The 23,291-nt window shown below is 42.2% G+C and overlaps 3 protein-coding genes and 1 long non-coding RNA gene across 9 annotated transcripts in view; 3 read left to right on the top strand and 1 right to left on the bottom strand.

Moving 5' to 3' along the window:
- Positions 1-1,548: 1,548 nt before the first annotated feature.
- On the top strand, positions 1,549-7,066 carry LOC118373589 (ATPase GET3). Its single transcript, XM_035759763.2, has 7 exons — positions 1,549-1,722; positions 2,437-2,584; positions 2,806-2,954; positions 3,917-4,067; positions 4,420-4,527; positions 4,792-4,989; positions 5,086-7,066. Exons 1-7 carry the CDS (start codon positions 1,580-1,582, stop codon positions 5,212-5,214), a joined length of 1,026 nt encoding a protein of 341 aa, XP_035615656.1. The 5' UTR covers positions 1,549-1,579; the 3' UTR covers positions 5,215-7,066.
- A 511-nt stretch (positions 7,067-7,577) lies between these two features.
- Positions 7,578-15,197, top strand: best2 (bestrophin 2). Its single transcript, XM_035759776.2, has 10 exons — positions 7,578-7,824; positions 9,872-10,043; positions 10,159-10,253; positions 10,376-10,609; positions 10,989-11,143; positions 11,320-11,397; positions 11,637-11,789; positions 11,966-12,046; positions 14,588-14,742; positions 14,978-15,197. The coding sequence occupies exons 2-10, from the start codon at positions 9,892-9,894 to the stop codon at positions 15,195-15,197; spliced, it is 1,323 nt and encodes a 440-aa protein (XP_035615669.2). The 5' UTR covers positions 7,578-7,824; positions 9,872-9,891.
- Positions 15,198-16,327: 1,130 nt separating this feature from the next.
- On the bottom strand, positions 16,328-19,633 carry LOC118373596 (protein Hook homolog 2-like). Of its 2 annotated transcripts, XM_035759778.2 has the most exons (4): positions 18,504-19,633; positions 17,176-17,239; positions 16,965-17,036; positions 16,328-16,769 (listed from the first exon to the last, which is right to left on the bottom strand). In XM_035759778.2, exons 2-4 carry the CDS (start codon positions 17,230-17,232, stop codon positions 16,617-16,619), a joined length of 282 nt encoding a protein of 93 aa, XP_035615671.1. In that variant the 5' UTR covers positions 17,233-17,239; positions 18,504-19,633; the 3' UTR covers positions 16,328-16,616. The 2 variants fall into 2 exon arrangements, with proteins under 2 accessions (XP_035615671.1, XP_035615673.1); XM_035759780.2 differs by lacking the exon at positions 18,504-19,633 and having other exon boundaries at positions 17,176-18,493.
- Positions 19,634-20,592: 959 nt separating this feature from the next.
- LOC127924932 (uncharacterized) overlaps positions 20,593-23,291 on the top strand; it is a 3,102-nt gene continuing 403 nt past the window's right edge. The window contains exons 1-6 of one of the 5 annotated variants that reach the window (XR_008119386.1): positions 20,593-21,452; positions 21,833-22,088; positions 22,142-22,237; positions 22,326-22,453; positions 22,521-22,744; positions 22,777-23,291. The exon at positions 22,777-23,291 is cut by the window's right edge and continues 403 nt beyond it. This is a non-coding gene — a long non-coding RNA (uncharacterized LOC127924932). Of the gene's footprint in view, positions 21,453-21,686; positions 22,089-22,141; positions 22,238-22,293; positions 22,454-22,520; positions 22,745-22,776 lie in introns of those variants that run through there. The other 4 variants (XR_008119385.1, XR_008119387.1, XR_008119384.1 and 1 more) reach the window with 4 other exon arrangements.

Here is a 23,291-nt window from a genome sequence, read left to right as displayed (position 1 = left end):
GGGAAATGGTTAGGCTTAGCTAGAATGTTACAAGGAAGCAGAAAACATCCACGCAAAAAGGTCTCGAGTGGCAACCAATCTGGCCAATTATTTTTTAGGTTTCAATACACTCACTTACGTTGATCCTCCCAATTATTTAGTAACGCCTACTTTCAGACACTCCATGTATGCACTTGCCCATGACTCAAATTTGCATCAATGACTAAGGTCTGTCAGGATCGATTTTTCCTCAATATTGAACAATTTTGAAAACCTTTGAAAAACATTCTCATGAACCAGAAGTCCCAATAACATGGGTATGTGGCAGGTCTCTTAACTTAGTTTGAGAAAAGCTAGGGGATTGGTTAAAAGATGGCTGAGTTATTGATAAATCAATCTTTATCAATGGACACCTTTTCCTTTCTAAAATCATTTCACAGTGGCCTATCAACTTGAAACTTTTTAGGGCCACCAAAGACATTGCCATGATGAACCATCTTAAGGAAACTACTGTATTAACAATTCACTTTTTTGACTATGTCATGAGTTTGAGTAAGGTTGGATGTCTTGCGTTTATAGCCATGGTGATCAACTGTATGGAGCGGAAATCACAGAAGATATATGTGGTAGTTGCAGCAGAGAAATATTTGGGTGTGAGAGATTGTAGTGCCGAAGATCTACAGGAAGTTTTGAGAGAAGGGGTTCCATCCTCCCAGGCTGACGGTCTGGTTTAGGATCGTTTAGGGCCAAAGTAGTGGGATGGGGTGGTGGATTTGGGGGGATAGTGTATAGGTGCAGTGTTAGATGGTGGTGCAATTCAAGATTTCCCCATTCCCCATTTCTTTATTTTAGGACCAATGTGTAATCCGCATTGCGAAAGGCAGATAGCCTAAAGGTTAGAGTGTTGTGACAGTTACCGAAAGGTCGCTGGTTCGAAAACCCAATCCGACAATGTGAAACATTTCTATGTGACCTTGAGCAAGGTACAGCCCACACATGGCCCCAATATGCAACACGGCATCTAGTCTATTTAAAATTCAGAAGATTTTAAAAAGATAAATATATTAAAACATTTCATTATTTTCATTATTATTCCATGTTGATGTATTTTATGTCTTTTGAATTTGAAAGACATACCGGCTCATTTTCCTCGAAGCCCACACATGGCCCACGTTTTCCCTTTGAGGACCCCGGACAAATAATGGTAATTCAATGCAACAAAAAAGCTAACAATTTAGAATGGGTTGAAGATGGACCAGCCTATCAAGCATTTGTCAGAACTCTCCCATGACCAGTCAGCTGTTTATGTCTTATAATGTGTCCTCTTACTGTTATTTCTGATGTGGAATAAAAACAACAATTCCTAATAGATGGGCCTCCTGTGTCTTTGTTGCTCAATATCCATCAATTGTTTTATTGTTTCTTATAAATTTTGTGTTTTTCATTTGGTTTTTGATTAGATTGTTGGCTGAAAATATGTTTACATTTTGATCGCTAAACTATTAAGCCTTGGTATAGCCCAAAAGAGGGTCGCTTTTTTTTTTACCCAGCTGTTTTTATTATTTGGTACATCCCATTTGCTGACCTGTACACACACAAGATGGCAGCTTCTTTGGAAGAAGAATTTGAAGATGCGCCCGATGTGGAGCCTTTAGAACCAACATTGAAAAACATTATAGAGCAGAAATCTCTGAAATGGATATTTGTTGGAGGCAAAGGTGGCGTTGGCAAAACAACATGCAGGTAGGCCGATGCAAAATAGTGCTTTGTCACTATTAGCTAACGTTACTAGCAAAATGAATGGCCTAGCCAAGTATAGATATCTAGCTAGGTAGCGTAGCTTGTCCAATACCGCTAGTCCGACGTTCAATTAATGTTTCTTTATTGACAGTCATTTACCATTTACCACCACCATCATCTCTTATTTCAGTGGGTAACACAGTGAGCTAACGTGAACTAGTTATATGGTTAGCTAAAATGACAATAATAGCTAGAAACTGTAGCTAACTAGTTAGCTCGCTGTCAAATTCATAACACTGTCATTACTTACTACGTTAGCAATCCAGCGAGTTTTAAAACGTTTTGAACAATCTTTTACATTAACAGCAAACATCAGGTTAGCAAACTCCGCTATCTATCTAACGTTATCTAGCTAACTAGTTTTAGTTAGACACTACCAGACACTACCATCAACATGGACCATCACTTTCAAACACCAATTTCAAAGTTCGGTGGTTAAATTTGTTTCATGCGGAGCTGATTTTTATTTAATTGAGAAGACACTATGTTTATAATGTAGTAATGTATACATACGCAAACAAAGTTTCTAACTGAAGGGTTGATAAAGGTATGTTTTGTTTGTCTGTGCTCATGTGTCTGTCTATCAGTGTTCGTGTCTGTGCTTATGACATTCTGTCTATGTGTGCTAATGTATCCGTCTGTCCTTTGTCCCCACAGCTGCAGTCTGGCTGTACAGCTGGCTGCGGTGCGTGACAGCGTGCTCATCATCTCCACTGACCCGGCACACAACATCTCAGATGCCTTTGACCAGAAGTTCTCTAAGGTGCCCACAAAAGTCAAGGGCTACGAGAACCTCTTCGCTATGGTATGTCAGCATTAGACCCAGTCTCTCTGCCCCAGTTTTTTTTATTGTCTACACTACAGACTGGTGATGCCGCTCTCTGCAGTATGCACTCTCTTACTAGGTTTTGAGAATGAGTAGAGGCAAAGAGCTGGTTTGTCAGACTACCTCCTCACCGGCTCTGTCCTCCTGTCTTGCCCTGACCTCTGCTCTGTCTGTGTTGTCTTGTGTGTGTGCTCCTGCAGGAGATTGACCCCAGCCTGGGTGTGGCGGAGCTCCCAGATGAGTTCTTTGAAGAGGACAACATGCTGAGTATGGGCAAGAAGATGATGCAGGAGGCCATGAGCGCCTTCCCCGGCATCGACGAGGCCATGAGCTACGCAGAGGTCATGAGGTACAGAGACACACACACACAGGTCATGAAGTCAACACTTAATGGCTCGCCACATTAGTTATCGATATACATTATGCTTTGAGTGTCTTTAAAAGTTCTTTAAATTCAGTCAATCATTAGTTATGTTCAGTTTCTGTGATAGAAGCAGGGTAGCCTAGTGGTTAGAGCGTCTGACTAGTAACCGAAAGGTTGCAAGTTCAAATCCCTGAGCTGACAAGGTACAAATCTGTCGTTCTGCCCCTGAACAGGCATCTGTTCCTAGGCCGTCATTGAAAATAAGAATTTGTTCTTAACTGACTTGCCAAGTTAAATAATAATAAATATCCATGGATGATAGTGTTGGTCTGTACTTGTGGTAGTAGAAATTATTTGGGTTGCTATTATTGGGCTTTATTGTCACCCGAATCAAATTCATACTCTGGGTAAGCATATAATTTAGAAAATCCCCATCAAAATCCATCCGTTTAAATGAAAGATGTTTTTTTTTGCATGGGCACCGCTTTTTTTGCACCGCTTCCGCCGATATTGCCCTTCCACACTTGCGGTGAAAGGTGGCAGAGCTAGAGCGGTGTTTGTCAGACCATTAGACATCCTGAAAATCGGTCTTATCACGAATATGTCTGTAATGTCTGAACGGTTTGGCCTACAAACTGAGACTCTCCATTTTGCTCTACAAACGCCCACAAGCATCACGGGACTCATCTGAAGTCATTACTGCCTCTTCTGCCTGTAGCGTCCAAACAGTTTGGGCTACACACTAATATGACCACTCTGTAGAAAGGTGAATCTCTCACAAACGCATACACGTCTCTTGGACACTCACAAGACCTGTATGAAGGTCCCCTGTACGGATTTTTAAAAAAATAAATAATTCCCCCCAGCTTAGAAACTAGAGGGTTAATAAGGTTATATTGACTAACTCCACAGTGTTCCTCAGTCATATTCTTTTCCTCTCCGTTCAGGTTAGTGAAAGGCATGAACTTCTCTGTGGTGGTGTTTGACACTGCCCCCACTGGCCACACGCTACGTCTGCTCAACTTCCCCACCATAGTGGAGAGAGGCCTGGGACGACTCATGCAGATCAAGAACCAGATCAGTCCCTTCATCTCACAGGTTAGGCCTACTAGCCCTAAACCAGATCAGCCTCTTCATCTCACAGGTTAGGCCTACTAGCCCTAAACCAGATCAGCCCCTTCATCTCACAGGTAAGGTCGACTAGTCCTAAACCAGATCAGCCTCTTCATCTCACAGGTAAGGTCTACTAGCCCTAAACCAGATCTGCCTCTTCATCTCACAGGTAAGGCCTACTGACTGTTGATTTATTTCTGTGTTAAGCATGAAGCTCTAGTTGCTCTGTTTTAGTTGACCAGAGTTGCTGTCTGAGTCGGTAGCATCAGTTTTCTTATTGTTGCCACTTGTGCATGATCCTTCTCTCTAATTCTCGCTCACTCTTTCTCCCCCGTAGATGTGTAACATGCTGGGTCTGGGAGACATGAACGCAGACCAGCTGGCCTCTAAGCTGGAGGAGACTCTACCAGTCATCCGCTCTGTCAGTGAGCAGTTCAAAGACCCTGTAAGTCAGACCAACACCGACCCATTTAGAAACATTGATCTCCTTAACAATGCTTTACCGAACATCTTCGCTCTTGGAAAACATTGTGGTGTGTATGCAGTTTATATACACCTGCATTATGTAAATTTGATTGATAACCACTCTACTTCACTATGTGGAGTTATTTGAGTATTGTGTGTTAATTACAGTTTTTGGAGTCCGTACAGTTACTGTCTCTACTTGTGTTTGACGCCTCTCTCCGCCCCTCTCCACACTCCCTCATAGGAACAAACAACGTTTATCTGTGTGTGCATCGCCGAGTTCCTGTCCTTGTACGAGACGGAGCGCCTGATCCAGGAGCTGGCCAAGTGTCGCATCGACACGCACAACATTATCGTCAACCAGCTGGTGTTCCCCGACTCAGACCGGCCATGCAAGATGTGCGAGGCCCGCCACAAGATCCAGTCCAAGTACCTGGACCAGGTAAAGCACGGCATAAGTAGTCTTCATGTTGTCAATAGTCTGTCACCACATGCGCTGCCCCTACAATGATGTCCTAACCTTTATTCTCTGTCCCAGATGGAGGATCTATATGAAGATTTCCACATAATCAAGTTACCGCTGCTGCCCCACGAGGTACGGGGGTCCGAAAAAGTCAACACCTTCTCAATGCAACTCCTGGAGCCCTACATCCCCCCTACCAAGTGATTGACCTCTGACTCCCAGTCGCAGTCTGAACTCACCATCTCCGTCCCCCTTGACCCCAGCCTCACTCCTGCATTACAGCAACCCAGCAAGAACATCCTCTTCATCTTCAGGAACCTAAACCACTACAGCAAGAACGACACACACACACACAGGGGGCGGACAACACAGAACACCAGGACACACAACCACCTGCTCCTGTTGTAGGCCTACAGTCTAAAAGCGAAAGGAGGATCCATATGTGATTTCTCTCACTTTTCTCTATCATTCTATCTATACCATTCTCTCCATCATATCTCACCACGGAAAAGATGAACTATTCCCAAAGAATTTAACTTTTCCCAGAGGAACACTCAAGGCCCCCCCCTCCCTTTCTCCTCTCCTCCTCCTGCCTCCATCATCCTATTTTTCCTTCCATATTCCAGCCTCAGTAATGTACAAGTGAAACTATCCTTAATGGCTGAGTTTGGTGTCTGGTGCCGCTGCTGTGTTTTTCAGTATAAAACAGCTTTGAGACGATCGACTGCATCTTTGGTTTTTACCATGTGATTTAATTAGACTGTATCTGTTTGGTTTGCATCTGAAATGGCACCTTATTCCCTGTATAGTGCATTATTGCCACACATTTTGACCAGGGCTCTGGTCAAAAGTAGTGCACTATATATAGGGAATAGGGTGCCATTTTGGATGCACATTCTGACTTCTTAATGCCCTCCATTGTGGGAATGGAGAATAATATGAGTGGTGGGAAAGTTTAGTCTGTTATGGATGAGGGTGGGTGTGTGATGCAGGGTGAAGACTTACGACCCCAGGGTGAATAGTCACTATGAAGAGGGATATAGGCCTAGAGGGAAGGGTTTTCAGATCATGTTATATTTCTGTCCCACCAATCCCATCAGTCCACTGACCAGCCTTAGAAGAGCATTTGAATACTTGAGTAATAATAGCATGGACATACTTAACTACATTATTTGACCAAAATGTTGTTCTCTCGCACCACGTGTTTATGGTGTAAATAGCATGTCCCCGCCTACATTTAGTTCAGTTCTTGGATAAAGAAATTATATTTATTGATCGCTGAGCAGTGTCATTCATCTATAATCTACAGTATCAGATAGCTACTTGTAATTATTTTATGCCAATGTCATTGTTTTCCCTACTCTAGGATGCCACTGAAGCAGTCTTTGTGTAAAGCTTCTAAAGTGCTACTTTTCTCTCTAGCCTGGTTGAACCAGACTGAATGCTGCACTCACCATTGACTACTATTGAGTACCGTGTTCAGCCTGGGTGGGGGGGACTTAGCCTGGTTAAACCAATCTCTTTCTCCCTGGTCAAAAGTAGTCAATTTATATAGGGAATGGTGTGCTGTTTCAGACACACCCTGCCTGTTGTGTAGAGGGCTCTCTTCGGGTACACAGCGTGATGCTAGTTGGCTACTTGGCTTAATGAATGCCTTAGTGCATTATAATATACAATTGATTACTGAATGTTGATTGGTCCCCAGTTGAAAGGTTGGTTCATTATTTAGCTCCTATTTAGACATCATTCAGTGTGGGATTTTTGTGTTGCCTGCATTTTTGCATTGGTGCACAGCTTCTTTGATCCACAGGCAAAATATCCCACTAGCTGTCAATTTGACTTGACATCAAGATATTCAAACACCAGAAGTGGTCATTATACTACCAACTACAGCCCCATAATCTCTGCAGCAGCAACACAAATCTTGGAAGGGTTCTTTTTTATTTGATTTTGTCCATGCAATGTTATTAATGCTTCAAGTTATGCATACCACCCCCCCCCCCAGGCAATTGTTAAACTTACTAAATAAAAAACAAACATGTCTAATTCGCAGGGAGATTGTTGGTTACGTGTTGTTATTTATTAACACAGCTTTCATAACCAAATAATGTTACGAACTACAATATAGACTTTGTGATTGGGTCACAAGTAGGCCCTTAGTAGACTATTGGATGCAGGCGACCCCAAGACGCAGCCGGGACACGCATGGATGGTCTGCGGTACAACATGCCTTGTTGAACAACAGATTCGTCTTGACAGGTCCTGACTTTGTGGGTGACTTCTACGCTCAGAACCTGCAAACAACAAGCCTCCTGTTGAGCTGACAGTGTTTTGTAGAATTAATTCAAATTTGTCAATGGACTGGAAAAAAACACTTGCCTCATTCAAAAAATATAATGCACCATAAACTTTTTCTAATATATGCACAATGTAATAAATATTACCATACTGTTATACATGGTTTAGTATTTTTTTTTAATCAGTGGCAGTCTATGACTATTTCCTATTTTCCAATACTTTTTTTTCTTCTCATTTTTACCCACTTGCGTTTTTGACATTGTGTAGCTCTCGGCAGGCTGTCGCTTGTGGTCCATCACCGATTTAAAATCCACTGTGCAGAAAAGCTCGCTCTCCCAGTAGGGGGCATGTACTAACGAGCTCCGTCTCCCTCCAATTTTCGGGATTTGCCCCGGGGCGCTCGAACCACTGAACGCACTGCTGAGGCTCCAGCATCCAAGGATTACCCTCTACTGCTGCCTTCTTTTACTGTATGATGTATCGGCTGAATGGGTTACCAACGATGGACGGAGAATGGTTAGTAGAGAATATTAAAGTTGTACAGCTGGATTAGGCTATGTAATATGTAAGGGCTTTGATCGTGCGCAGCAATAATGCTAAGCGCGGAGATTGTTGATTAACCTGAACCTGCAACCACCCCAAAGATCCACTCACTGCACGTAGACTAGACGTAATGCCATTTGTTTCATATCTGTCCTAAATTTGTCCATCGAACTAGGTGTTTTCATGGACTTTTACGCAAAGTCTAAATGTATTGTGTTCTGGTGAGGTGTTGGTGAATGGGAAGGGAAAGCTCTGGACACAATTCTGCAGTTGTCTGCGTAATGCTGTATGCTGTCGTCTGGACTCTCATACATAATAAGTATATTTGCCTCTCCTCGTCACGCTTTGAACAAACTCGCAAAAACCCCAAAAATGCATTGTACAAAATGTACATGTTAATATTTTCAAAATACTCCAATTTAATTTTATAAACATTGTACACCAATACACTACTAATTTTCTAATAAGTGCTAAATATTTATTTGAGTGTACTATTGCACCACTATATCCGAGGCATACTAATGAGGCAACAACGCCATTCCTGACATGACCGGGCAGGTATCAAAATGAACGATAGCTAAATTAAATACAAAAACGTCACATATCACAACATACCTGCATGGAATGGATACAAATGCAAGGCAAACGTTAATGCTGCCGTCTGGACTGTCCTACATAAGTATATTTGCCTGACAAAAGACAGTGCAGAATTCCCGTGAGAAAATCGTCAGAAAACTCACGCTGTCTGTACCTGAAAGAGAGCCTCTCCCGCACCCAAAGCTAACGGTAACCTTGCACATTTTTAATTAAAGTTGCTTTCGAAAATTATCCCCATTCACGCTAATATATATTCATACTAACAGTAGTACTACAACACTTAATCAATTATGATATCATTTTTGCTTGTTTTTTTGTGTGCATTTGTGAACACTTGCTAACATTGTGCATTCATAATAAACATAAACACATACCTCTCCTCATCACGCTTTGACCAAACTGAGGCTTTTTTATTTATTTATTTATTTATTTATTTATTTTTTATTCATTTTTTAATTTTTTATTAACAACAAATCAATACATAAAGCACATGAGGGAACACAAGCATACATAGATTACAAACAATGGACAATCGAGCTGGGGGGTACAATATCACATTACAATTACACAAGGACCTTAAGGGACATGCATATACTTACAATTCTAACAGCTTTTTTGTTAGTAGAGCATTTAACCGTCTTAAAATACAGTTCAATTTCTTTTTGTAGGGTACGAAAATGTGGTTTCCTGTTTGTGTTTGTAAATTTACATTTGTGTATATGAAATTTGGCCAAAAGAATAATGAAATTATTACATAAAAATGATTCCGCTTATTTCTATTGTATGTAAAGAATCCAAACAGTACATCTCTCCACAATAGTGTAAAATCTTCATAAATGTGTTCAATTATAAACCTACTGATGTCTTGCCACAGTTTTCTTACATGAAAACTGTGGCAATACAAATACAATACAAAAATACAAAAATACAAAAAAGATGCACAACTGTTTCTGGGTGGTCATTACAAAAGGAGCAATTTGAGTTGATGTTTTCCTTAAACTTCTTCATATAGTGGTTGGCAGGCTAATATTTATGAATAATTTTAAAGGAAACTTCCTTAATTTTGTTAACAACTAGGTATGTGTGTGGCAACATCCAATTGACCAAACTGAGGCGTAAAAGCATGGTTCTCGTAGATGACATCACAACATCAACACAATTTAGAAAAGAAATACAATACAATAGTTCACTTTTGAAAGTATTGTAATACATCTGAAAATAACCATAAATGAAAAATAAATATGAGGGATTTTCGGTGAAAAATAAAGTATATTTTACACCTGTTACATAAACAAAACTGTATAGGTATGATTTGTGGAGGGTTAAACATGGGTTTTCTTTCCATTTCCCTTGATTAATAGAAACAAAACTAACACAATATATGTTTTCCGAGATATAGTATTTATTTTTTAATATATGATAGAATAACTGATAGATGACATCATGACGGTCACCTACACCGCGCAAGTTGCCAATGCGCGCTTCTGCGGGTTCTCCAAACTGCTCCTGGCCTGGAGGGGAAGCATCTACAAGGTCTTATGGAAGGAGTTCCTTGCTTTCTTCGCCATGTACACTGCCATCAGTGTCACTTACAGGTATGAGAGCCTTTGGCTACCAAGTTTACATCATTATTTGAACTTTCCATTACTATTTGATGATTTCAATTTGTTTTAATTGGTGCACATTATTATGTAACTTTTACCTCTTAAGATTCTTCCTCTTTGATGACCAGAAGAGGTATTTTGAAAAACTGGCAATTTACTGCAACCACTATGCCAGTCTCATCCCCATGTCTTTTGTGCTAGGTGGGCAATATTACTTAATCAATAACACAGATTATATTAGAATATTCTTCTATTCTAATATTCTTCTATTCTATAAGAAAATACCACCATTAATTACAGAACCATTTGCTGCTGTTTTCCAGGTTTTTACGTGACACTGGTGGTGAACCGCTGGTGGAATCAGTACACCCGCATTCCATTACCTGACCGCCTGATGTGCGTGCTCTCCGGCGGCCTGCAGGGTGTGGACGAGCGCGGGCGGCTGCTGCGACGCACCATGATGCGCTATGCAAGTCTGTCCGCGTTACTGATTTTGCGCTCGGTCAGCACCGCGGTGTTCAAACGCTTCCCGACCATGGACCACGTCGTGGAAGCAGGTAAATGTGTCATTCAGATGCAACTAAGAGACTGCCTTTGAGGAGAAATTGCACTTTCCAGATTTTGCCTTCAAGGAAAAATTGCACTTTTCAGAATTCAAACACAAGAAAGTAGCCTACAGTGTGCATCTGGATACACCATACCACTTGCAGTTTTGTCCCACATCCTGTGTCTTCCAAACACATACCTATAGTTTATGTAGCGGTCTAGTGGAGGTGAGTCGGACTCACGCTCTGGTGATGAGGTAGCCCTGCCTGCAACTTTAATCAGTGTCACCCTCGGTCCAATTTCCTCTTGGCCTAATTAAGACATTGGGTTTCAAAGCAGTACATGGGGGTCCCGACCCCACCTGTGACAGATACACTCCCCTCTCCTCAGGGTTCATGACCAGGGAGGAGCGGAAGAAGTTTGAGAGCCTCAAATCCCCCTATAACAAGTACTGGATTCCCTGTGTGTGGTTCACTAACCTGGCCGCCCTGGCCCGCTGTGAGGGCAGGATTAAGGACGACAGCACCCTCAAACTAGTGCTGGAGGTAGTCTACACTACAACACACATAAAGCGACATAGTGATAAACCACATTATGTCAATAGTTATATGACATGAATAAGCTGCACCCGACTTACATACTGACTGAACCTTACACAAAAACAACACATTCAACAAAAATAATAACTTACATTTGTGTGCTTGTCTGTTTATGTCGGCAGGAACTCAATCATTTCAGAGGGAACTGCAGTATGCTTTTCCATTACGACATGATCAGTGTTCCCCTGGTCTACACTCAGGTGTGTGTGTGTGTGTGTGTGTGTGTGTGTGTGTGTGTGTGTGTGTGTGTGTGTGTGTGTGTGTGTGTGTGTGTGTGTGTGTGTGTGTGTGTGTGTGTGTGTGTGTGTGTGTGTGTGTGTGTGTGTTGTGTGTGTGTGTGTGTATATGCAGGTGATTGTATGTGCAGTCATGGTAGAATTTTCTCTGTCGGCATCACTCATTCGGTGTCCTATGTTCTCGTCTCCACCATCCCTTATAGGTGGTGACTCTGGCCGTGTACAGTTTTTTCTTCGTGTGTCTGATAGGACGTCAGTTCCTGGACCCCACACAGGGCTACCTGGGTCATGACCTGGACCTGTACGTCCCCATCTTCACTCTGCTACAGTTCTTCTTCTATGCTGGCTGGCTCAAGGTCAGTGGAAGTTCATTGTTGTGTTCTCTAGGTAGCAAATGGAAGAAAACCAGACTGAAACAGGGAGAGGCTACCAAAAACAAACATATTTTTATTTATTTCCGTTGCAAAATGTTTTAAAACATTTCCCTTGTGTGCCCCAATGAATATGACCAATTTTTTTGTATGATTTTCAGGTAGCAGAGCAGTTGATAAACCCATTTGGAGAGGACGATGATGACTTTGAGACCAACTGGCTGATAGACAGGAACTTCCAGGTTTATATTGAATCACATGTACTGCTATCCTTCTCACAACCCCCCATTGTTATCTTAGATGTAATATATGCATGTATATGTAGTGGGGTAATACTTCATATATGTGATATTATAAATATACCACATGCAACCCGTAATAAGACGAAGCAATTAGCCCATTAAATTAATTAAATGGCTCCATAATATAGATTGCAATATGTAAGACCATGGTTAAACCATGTGCTATCAATTATTGTATGTTTAGTGGACTAAGATCAAGGAATGGTCATAAAATCAAATATCAAAACAAGTATAATTTAATAACTTTGTAAAATGAATGGTTTCACATATAAGACATAAAGATTAAGCTACAAGGCAATACTGACATTAACAAAGCATTAGTCTAGGCATAAAGATTAAGCTACAAGGCAATACTGACATTAACAAAGCATTAGTCTAGGCATAAAGATTAAGCTACAAGGCAATACTGACATTAACAAAGCATTAGTCTAGGCATAAAGATTAAGCTACAAGGCAATACTGACATTAACAAAGCATTAGTCTAGGCATAAAGATCCTGTGGTGTAAAAAGTACCCGATTGTCATACTTGTGTAAAAGTAAAGATACCTTCAGAGAGAATGACTCAAGTAAAAGTGAGAGTCACCCAGTAAAATACTACTTGAGTAAAAGTATAAAAGTATAAATCATTTTAAATTCCTTACCTTAAGCAAACCAGACAGCACCATTTTCTTGTTTGTTTTTTAATTTATGGTGGCCCACTCCTACACTCAGACATAATTTACAAACGAAGCGTGTGTGTTTAGTAAGTCCACCAGATGGCAGTAGAGATGACCAGGGATGTTCTCTTGATAAGTGTGTGAATTGTACCATTTTCCTGTCCTGCTAAGGAGCATTCACTACTTTTGGGAGTCAGGGAAAATGTATGGAGTAAAAAGTATATACTTTTCTTTAGGAATGTAGTGAAGTAAAAGTAAAATTAGTCAAAAATAGAAATAGTAAAGAAAGTACAGATACACCCAAAACTACTTAAGTAGTACTTCAAAGTATTCCTGAGAGGACCATAAAACACCTTTGCACAGAGTAATTTAGAATTCACCCTCCTGCTAAGGAGAATTCACTACTTTATACAAGTTACCACAGAGATCATCCACTGAACAAAAATATGAACGCAACATGCAACAATTTTAAAGATTTTACTGAGTTACAGTTCATATAAGGAAATCTGTCAATTGAAATAAATTCATTAGGACCTAATCTATGGATTTCACATGACTGGAATACAGATATGCATCTGTTGGTCACAGATACCTTAACAAAAAGGTAGGGGTGTGGATCAGAAAGCCAGTCAGTATCTGGTGTGATCACCATTTACCTCATGCAGCACGACACATCGCCTTCTCATAGAGTTGATCAGGCTGTTGATTGATTGTGGCCTGTGGAATGTTGTCCCACTCCTCTTCAATTCAATTTAATGGCTGGAATGGGGCAAATGGAATGGCATGAAGCACATGGAAACCCTGTTTGATGTGTTTGATACCAATCCACCCATTCCGCTCCAGCCATTACCACGAGCCCGTCCTCCCCAATTAAGATGCCACCAACCTCCTGTGGTGCAAACCCACAGTTTCATCAGCTGTCCTGGTGGCTGGTCTCAGACAATCCCACAGGTGAAAAAGCCGGATGTGGAGGTCCTGGGCTGACGTGGTTACAGGTGATCTACGGTTTGTGGCTGGTTGGACGTACTGCCAAATTCTCTTAAACGACTTTGGAGTCTACTTATTGTAGAGAAATTATCATTAAATTCTCTGGCAACAGCTCTGGTGGACATTCCTGCAGTCAGCATGCCAATTGCATCTCCCTCAAAACTTGAGACATCTCTGGCATTGTGTTGTGTGACAGAACTGCACATTTTAGAGTGGTCAGCACAAGGTGCACCTGTGTAATGATCCTGCTGTTTAATCAGCTTCTTGATATGCCACACTCCATGTCAGGTGGATGGATTATCTTGTAAAAGGTTAAATGCTCACAAACAGGGATCTGACAAAACAAAAATAAGTAAGCTTTCGGTGCATTTTTAAAATGTAATTTCAGCTCATTAAACATGGGGCCAACACTTTACATGTTGCATTTATATTTTTGTTCAATATACATACATATAGATAGCTTCCGAGTCGTCTTTAAGGTACACGTTTCAGATAGATACCAGACATGGATACTATAGCTTTATTTTATAGTAGTCAGTCCTCTGGATACTGTAACAGAGATATACATTTTGGCCCCTCAGAGGGGAAGGGCTGTCTAGTCCTGTAGCATTGTCCTTTGTGCTTTCCTTGTGTTACTGGCCATTTGCTATGCAGCTCCAGGTGACAGAGAGAACATAAATTAGGGCCGAGCCTACACTTGTACATGAGTGGGATAAGTACTTTTGAAACACTCAAAGTGAGAGAAAAAAATGGTGGGGTGAAAGGAAACTTCAACAGAAGAGTTTCTTGGAACTTCCCTCATCTGAAACTGAAGAGGTTGAGTGTGTGTTTCCTCAGGTCTCCATGATGGCAGTCGATGAGATGTATGGGGATCTTCCCATCATGGAAAGAGACCGATATTGGAACGACTCTAACCCTCGTCCTCCCTACACTGCAGCAACTCTATTCAGGCTGCGCAAACCCTCCTTCCAGGGCTCCACCTTCGACATGGCGTAAGTCTCTATTCTATTTTATTTTATTTTATTCTACTTTTGGGGCAAGTGCAATACATTTCTACAATACACCTCAAATATGTGTTCACCTCGTTGCAAGCAAGGATATTCAGTATGTGTGTCTTACATGTCCAAAGATGATTAGTTGTATGTTTCTAACCTTGCTAACACTTATGTATGGCCCTAAGGGCATTATTCAAGTTGTAGTGATTTGAATTGAGTCTGTCCCCTCCAGGATTCCCAAAGAGGAGATGCACTTCGCTCCCCTGGCGGATATCACTGAGAACGTGGAGTCTCAGCGTGGGGGTCACCACCCCAACATGGCCCTGTTCAACCGGCTCCTCTTCACTGCCCCGTCCCCCACGGGACTCATTGGAGGGGCTGCGCCGCACCTCCGCCCAGCTCCAAAGGTTCCGCCGTCGCTCCGGGATGTACCCGCCCTCGTTCAGCGATGAAGAGGGTGAGGACGAGGATGATGAAGGTGGGAAGACTTTGGGGCCGTCTGGGGGCTCACTGCCGTCTGTTTTGGCTCAGGATACTCAGAGTACCATATGTAGTTGTGGAGGGGTGTTTAATGCTAGGACACCCCTCATGGAGGTAGAGTTTGGGGTTGGGGTGGAGAGATGTGGGGATGCCCTTCAAAGCCAGGAAGAGATTATGGAAGAAGAAGAGGAAGAAGAAGAGGATGAGGGGAACACCCAGAAGGGGGCAGAGAAAGAGAAGATGGAGGAAGGGAACACTGAGGTGACAGGAGATATTCAAAGCCGCATGCCACTGCTCCCATCACCCCTCCAGCCTTCCAGAGACCGAGGCCAAACATCCATCAGACAACCCCAGGATAAGACACCCAGACCAGCCTCGACTACCCCCTCCAGCCCCCTAGCCCCCAGAATCATCCACCCCCGTTCAACAGCCTGCTCCACCCAAGACCTTTTCATCTCTGAACCAATCACAGAGCAGAGCACAGTGATCCCCGCCATTCCCAAGCCGCCCATTGGTGGAGCCAAGATGTCTTTCCTCACCGTGCCATCCTACAGCGCCCCACAGCGTCATAGGAGCGTCAGCATGGGGTCAGAGTCCCCATCGGCTCTGAAACTACAAACTGCACCCTGTTCTAGCCAAAATGAATGCACTACTTAGGGAATAGGATGCCATTTCAGAACCGGACTATGAGTAAGGGAGAACATACACACTTCTGTCCAACTGGGACCAACACATTACACTGAAAAGCTAGGTCATATGTCACTGTAGTATGTTCATGAGAAATCACTGGTCTATAGATCATCTGCATGAAGTTCATCCTACTAATCAATCCACCCAGATGCTGCAAGGTTGAGCTGCAGCTTTCACTGTGTTTACCAATCTTACACTGTACATTTACTTTAGATGAATGATTTTTCACCTTGTTACATTGTTATGAATTATAACGAGGTAAATAAAAAGAAAAGACCAATCGTTCTTGCCATAGTTCCATTTCTGTTGCTATGAGACACAATAGTTTGGGATGACAGCAGATATGTGAGACAATACAGTCAAATTAAATCTGGAGAAAATGAGCGCTATACTGTAAGTCATGTTGATATTTTATTCAAAGCACAAAAATCCATTGGCAACACATTGTAATAGTGATGGTCCTTTACTGTCCTATCTATTCCTTTAACTTTTAGATTCAAACTGAGATGGACAAAAAACGAACACCAATACCATTCGACCAGCAGGTGGCGCCAATGTTACATAAAATAGTTTTTTTAACATCCAATATTTTTTTAAACAGCCACAAAAATCCCATCAACATCCTCTTCCAACGTTCCTTGTCCATCCAGTGTCAATCCCACCACCCTCAACAGAGGGACCTCTCCCTCCATCTCTCCCTCCTATCTGGGCTGTAGCTTGGGAGAGAGCCCCATGCCTCTCCTGCTCCTGGCCTGGGTGGACTGCCTCTGCTGGGCCAGGAAGGACTGGGCTTGGCCTGGAGGCCTACAAGAGCCCTCAGACAGCCTCAGCTCCTGCTGCTGGAGAGTCACACACTGGAGGGGATGCATAGAAACTAATTTCTCATTCAAACAGTAGAGTCCGCTCAGGAGTGACATACACATGGTTTAACAATAACATTCAGTCCTCACTTTTCCAACTTTCTGCATTTGAAATGAGACCCTATACCCTATATAGTGGACTAGTTTTGGGGTAATGCATTATATAGGGAAACATTCTCACACACTCACCATACTGTACCAGTCTGTAATAGTGAGCTTTTCCTCTTGGTCTTGTCTGGACATGATCCTCTCATGTGAGTCCTGTAAAATCAACAGATAGAGTAACATCAAAATGTTTTTTTGAGGCTATATAATTAAGAGCATTGGGTGGTGCATTAAAGATTTGCCACAGATGATGGCGTATGACAAACATAGTTCTGGTATCGGGCCAAACACTCACTTCTTTGACAGCTGTCATGATGACATCACAGGAAGTAGTCTCCTCTTCAGTCATCATCGTCTAACTGTATCACAACGATGCCCATAAAACATCAGCACTCCAAACAAACCACCAAAATAGGGCCACTGACTGACCGCTAGCCAAACAGCAACGTCTAGCCAGAGAAATTGTATCACATTAACAGTCAAATCAAATCAAAATGTATTGGTCACAGATCCTCGTAAAACTGACTTTCCGACCGATCCTCGACTTCGGCGATGTCATTTACAAAATAGCTTCCAATACTCTACTCAGCAAACTGGATGCAGTCTATCACAGTGCCATCCGTTTTGTCACCAAAGCCCCTTATACCACCCACCACTGCGACCTGTATGCTCTAGTCGGCTGGCCCTCGCTACATATTCGTCGCCAAACCCACTGGCTCCAGGTCATCTATAAGTCTATGCTAGGTAAAGCTCCGCCTTATCTCAGTTCACTGGTCACGATAACAACACCCACCCGTAGCACGCGCTCCAGCAGGTATATCTCACTGGTCGTCCCCAAAGCTGACACTTCCTTTGGCTGCCTTTCCTTCCAGTTCTCTGCTGCCAGTGACTGGAACGAATTGCAAAAATCTCTGAAGCTGGAGACTTACATTTCCCTCACTAAATTTAAGCATCAGCTATCTGAGCAGATAACCGATCGCTGCAGCTGTACATAGTCCATCTGTAAATTGCCCACCCAATCTACCTACCTCATCCCCCATATTGTTTTTATTTACTTCGTGGCTCTTTTGCACACCAGTATCACTACTTACGCACCATCATCTGCTCATCATCATCTGCTCATCTATCATTCCAGTATTAATCCGCTAAATTGTAATTACTTTGCTACTACGGCCTATTTATTACCTTACCTCCTCACGCCATTTGCACACACTGTATATAGACTATCTTTTTTTCTATTGTGTTATTGACTGTACGCTTGTTTATTCCATGTGTAACTCTGTGTTGTTGTTTGTGTCGCACTGCTTTGCTTCATCTTGGCCAGGTCGCAGTTGTAAATGAGAACTTGTTCTCAACTACTTTACCTGGTTAAATAAAGGTGAAATAAAATAATACAAAATCATTTTTAAAAGTTATTGCAGGTGTAACAAAATGCTTGTGTTCCTAGCTCCAACAGTCCAACAATCAGCAACCCTTCTATCCAAAATAATTAGTCGCGAATCTAAACACTGATAAACACACTGACCTAACAGCTTGCAAGCCACTGCCCAGCCTCTCTCTTCAACCAAACTACTTTCTAGCCAAAATATAACCACAACGCCAAACACTAATAAACACACCAACCTTACATCCAGCCAGGCGCTGCCCCTCTCTGCTCTCTCTTCAGCCCGGTCTCATCCACATGGCGGGGAGAGGCCCTGGCTGGTTTTGTTCAGAGTGGGAGACAATGGAGAGGTAGGCTTTGGTAGTCTGGCTCTTCCCTGTGGCCACAGATGCTTTACTGCTGATCAGGGCACATTCAATATTAAACGTCCACATTCAGACGGTCACAGGGGGGATTTGTAGGTAAGCACCAGAAAGCAAGCATCCTGTTTAGAGGGTGTACTTGTACATCCGGCTGTCTCATGCTACAGAAACAGGCGGTAGGCTCCTGCTGTATGGGCTGTTCTGACACGGGAACAAGCCTCACTTGTCCAAGACGTACTTACCAGAAAGCAATGCTGGGTAAAATATACAATCAAGTAACAGGTAATGATTCTTGTATTATTGTACTATTTACTATACGGGTACATGAATGAAATATGGCCATGTCAGAAATCACCAGAAATGTATAGGGAAATCTCTCAGGGATGGCAAACAAAACAAAGGATTTGTTGATGGTAAGAAGTCTGTAGGCTGGCTAACCTGTCCCTAATCTCTCGTGGACAGACTACTTAACATTATTGAGGATGTGGTCAAATTAGTTCTAGGTCAACCTAGATTACCCTGTGCCCATGACAGAGTGTGCAGATCAGTCAGGTCCTTGGCGTGAAAAAGGGACCCCTCTGTTTGAATCGTTTATGCAACGTCCCCAACATGACCTAAAGAGCCGTGGTTTACGTCCTTACATCAGCTTCCCCCGTCGGAATTCAACGTCATTAGGTTCATTGTTGACGTACATGTAAAAAGGTCCCATCTTCCGCCAACTTTATCTCCCACTATAGGTGATTTCCAATGTTTTCTCCCTGACAAGCTGTGCCTGTATTAGCCTTTCCGCGACCCCCTGTAAGCTCAATGGAACCACTGACTAGCCCCAAAAGGTCAACACTTATTTTGTTTAGGTAAATGCACATCTTCTTACTGCAAACTCTGGCTTTCGCACTATAGGGGATTTCCAATGCTTTCTCCCTGACCACCTGGGACCGTTTCATACGTCCCATGACCTTTCCTTCACAGAGGCGGTTTAATCAAGTTCAAGCTCTTTTCAATGTGTGCGTGTGTGAGTGGTGTGGTTATGGTTGAGTTTCCGTCATTAGGTGATAACCACACAGAACTTTCAGAGAATTCTGTGGTTGAGTCAAAAAAATCATAGAATAGACTTTCTCTGGAATAGGACTGGCGTTGAGGTCAACATGAGGCGTATTTACTGACAAACTCTCACACCCTTTACACACCTTTGAAGCTCATGTTTGAATGTCTCTGGTCTAGTGGTGTGGTTATGAAGTGACTCCCCACAACGTTGTGTGAGAGAGAGAGAGAGAGAGAGAGAGAGAGAGAGAGAGAGAGAGAGAGAGAGAGAGAGAGAGAGAGAGAGAGAGAGACAGAGAGAGAGAGAGAGAGAGAGAGAGAGAGAGAGAGAGAGAGAGAGAGAGAGAGAGAGAGAGAGAGAGAGAGAGAGAGAGAGAGAGAGAGAGAGAGAGAGAGAGAGAGAGAGAGAGAGAGAGAGAGAGAGAGAGAGAGAGAGAGAGAGAGAGAGGGGAGAGAGAGAGAGAGAGAGAGAGAGAGAGAGAGAGACAGAGAGAGAGAGAGAGAGAGAGAGAGAGAGAGAGAGAGAGAGAGAGAGAGAGAGAGAGAGATAGATAGAGAGAGAGAGAGAGAGAGAGAGAGAGAGAGAGAGAGAGAGAGAGAGAGACAGAGAGAGAGAGAGAGAGGAGAGAGAGAGAGAGAGAGAGAGAGAGAGAGAGAGAGAGAGAGAGATGGGATGAATAGAAACTTAGACAGAGTTTCTTGGAACTCCATGGTCTCATCTGGATCTGTTTATTCTCTTAGGAGAGAGAAACACAAGTGTGTGTGTGTGTGTGTGTGTGTGTGTGTGTGTGTGTGTGTGTGTGTGTGTGTGTGTGTGTGTGTGTGTGTGTGTGTGTGTGTGTGTGTGTGTGTGTGAAAACACTCCAAAAAACACACACCATCAATTCCTGTCAGCTTAGACGATCGATGAGTGAATATCTGTTGCGAAACCTTCCTCCCACAGAAAGAGCTACTGACTTCAGCCTTGATAGAAGATAGGAGAGACATTGTGGACAGTGATAGTCACACGCTGAATAACAAAACAACAAACATCACTTTCTCTGCTGCTTTTATTCAAATTAATTATTAACGCTGGCATCAGCAAATTTTGATATTAAATATTGTGTTAGTTTACCCCACAGTTGTGTCTACTTCCAATCTGTAGCCTGATTCAGCATCAAGCTGTCAAGATCAGGATTGTCCAATGAGGCTAATCTATCTGTTTCAAATGATTTCTCTGATATTCTCAGCATCAGAACAAACTGAACATTGCATCATCTTACTCTACAGTTTTATCAGGTGTCCCTTTGTCAGTTGTTTTTGATATTGCTGCTCTGGTTTACGGTAAAATGAGCAGTGCTGTGAGCTGACACTAGAGGGCAAAGTTGAACTAATAATAATAATCACTATTTTTATCGTGCTTTTCAATTCAAGTAACAAAGTGCTTCATATCATAAAATTATCGAATAAAAGTACTAACAAAGAAACAAAGACAGGAGGAAGTAACATTTAAAAGATATCTAATTCAAGTCATAGATAGCTAATCAAAAGATGTCTCATTAATATCAGACAAATAATACTAACTTTAACTAGGATACTGCACTTCAATAACAGGTACAGTGAGTGATACTGTACTTCAATAACAGGTACAGTGAGTGATACTGTACTCCAATAACAGGTACAGTGAGTGATACTGTACTTCAATAACAGGTACAGTGAGTGATACTGTACTTCAATAACAGGTACAGTGAGTGATACTGTACTCCAATAACAGGTACAGTGAGTGATACTGTACTTCAATAACAGGTACAGTGAGTGATACTGTACTTCAATAACAGGTACAGTGAGTGATACTGTACTCCAATAACAGGTACAGTGAGTGATACTGTACTCCAATAACAGGTACAGTGAGTGATACTGTACTTCAATAACAGGTACAGTGAGTGATACTGTACTCCAATAACAGGTACAGTGAGTGATACTGGTACAGTGAGTGATACTGTACAGTGAGTGATACAAATAACAGGTACAGTGAGTGATACCGTACTTCAATAACAGGTACAGTGAGTGATACTGTACTTCAATAACAGGTACAGTGAGTGATACTGTACTTCAATAACAGGTACAGTGAGTGATACTGTACTTCAATAACAGGTACAGTGAGTGATACTGTACTTCAATAACAGGTACAGTGAGTGATACCGTACTTCAATAACAGGTACAGTGAGTGATACTGTACTTCAATAACAGGTACAGTGAGTGATACTGTACTTCAATAACAGGTACAGTGAGTGATACTGTACTTCAATAACAGGTACAGTGAGTGATACTGTACTTCAATAACAGGTACAGTGAGTGATACCGTACTTCAATAACAGGTACAGTGAGTGATACCGTACTTCAATAACAGGTACAGTGAGTGATACTGTACTTCAATAACAGGTACAGTGAGTGATACCGTAGGTACAGTGAGTGATACTGTACTTCAATAACAGGTACAGTGAGTGATACCGTACTTCAATAACAGGTACAGTGAGTGATACTGTACTTCAATAACAGGTACAGTGAGTGATACTGTACTTCAATAACAGGTACAGTGAGTGATACCGTACTTCAATAACAGGTGATGACTGTACTTCAATAACAGGTACAGTGAGTGATACTGTACTTCAATAACAGGTACAGTGAGTGATACTGTACTTCAATAACAGGTACAGTGAGTGATACTGTACTTCAATAACAGGTACAGTGAGTGATACCGTACTTCAATAACAGGTACAGTGAGTGATACCGTACTTCAATAACAGGTACAGTGAGTGATACCATACTTCAATAACTACAGTGACTTCAATAACAGGTACACTTCAATAACAGGTACAGTGAGTGATACCGTACTTCAATAACAGGTACAGTGAGTGATACCGTACTTCAATAACAGGTACAGTGAGTGATACCGTACTTCAATAACAGGTACAGTGAGTGATACCGTACTTCAATAACAGGTACAGTGAGTGATACCGTACTTCAATAACAGGTACAGTGAGTGATACCGTACTTCAATAACAGGTACAGTGAGTGATACCGTACTTCAATAACAGGTACAGTGAGTGATACTGTACTTCAATAACAGGTACAGTGAGTGATACCGTACTTCAATAACAGGTACAGTGAGTGATACCGTACTCCAGTCAAGACTGAAACTATCCTCAAACACTCATACTACTGCACAAACAGTGTAATGCCAGCGTACTCCACTTGTATTCCACTTGTGTCATGAGACAGTCAAATGTAAAAGAGCATAAGAGATTGTACAGACTTACAATCTAATCCATCTGAGTTGTTGTTTACTATAGAAACAGATTTACACGCAACAACCGAACTGTTTACCTAGAGAGAGCTAGCTCAGAACGTGCAGAACTCACGTACACACTAAGGCCCGAGCCCCAAATAGCACCCTGTTCCCTATAGAATGCACTACCTTTGACCCGCCCCAATAGGGAATAGGGTGCCATTTGGGACGTAGCCTAACTCTGTCCCCACATAAATACACTTCAGCTCCCTCTGGAGAGTGAGCAAATACTCCCTTGACTCCATGCCAGTCTCCATGCCAGTCTCCATGCCAGTTTCCTTGCCAGTCCTGTGTTT

The sequence above is a fragment of the Oncorhynchus keta genome, unplaced genomic scaffold (genome assembly GCF_023373465.1).
Source record: "Oncorhynchus keta strain PuntledgeMale-10-30-2019 unplaced genomic scaffold, Oket_V2 Un_contig_4759_pilon_pilon, whole genome shotgun sequence".
Classification (NCBI taxonomy): domain Eukaryota; kingdom Metazoa; phylum Chordata; class Actinopteri; order Salmoniformes; family Salmonidae; genus Oncorhynchus; species Oncorhynchus keta.
Note: the sequence above shows the minus strand (reverse complement) of the source record. Positions and strands in the feature narration are given on the sequence as shown.

Excerpts from the sequence above, each read along its gene's own strand:
- LOC118373589 (XM_035759763.2), top strand. The coding sequence starts at position 1,580 with ATGGCAGCTTCTTTGGAAGAAGAATTTGAAGATGCGCCCGATGTGGAG. Across the intron at positions 1,723-2,436 it reads GTTGGCAAAACAACATGCAG|CTGCAGTCTGGCTGTACAGC; the intron begins GTAGGCCGATGC and ends TTGTCCCCACAG. Across the intron at positions 2,955-3,916 it reads AGCTACGCAGAGGTCATGAG|GTTAGTGAAAGGCATGAACT; the intron begins GTACAGAGACAC and ends CTCTCCGTTCAG.
- LOC118373596 (XM_035759778.2), bottom strand. The coding sequence starts at position 17,232 with ATGATGACTGAAGAGGAGACTACTTCCTGTGATGTCATCATGACAGCT. Across the intron at positions 17,037-17,175 it reads TCATGACAGCTGTCAAAGAA|GACTCACATGAGAGGATCAT; the intron begins GTGAGTGTTTGG and ends TTGATTTTACAG. Across the intron at positions 16,770-16,964 it reads TTACAGACTGGTACAGTATG|TGTGTGACTCTCCAGCAGCA; the intron begins GTGAGTGTGTGA and ends CATCCCCTCCAG.
- best2 (XM_035759776.2), top strand. The coding sequence starts at position 9,892 with ATGACGGTCACCTACACCGCGCAAGTTGCCAATGCGCGCTTCTGCGGG. Across the intron at positions 10,610-10,988 it reads GGACCACGTCGTGGAAGCAG|GGTTCATGACCAGGGAGGAG; the intron begins GTAAATGTGTCA and ends CCCTCTCCTCAG. Across the intron at positions 11,790-11,965 it reads TCTATGCTGGCTGGCTCAAG|GTAGCAGAGCAGTTGATAAA; the intron begins GTCAGTGGAAGT and ends TATGATTTTCAG.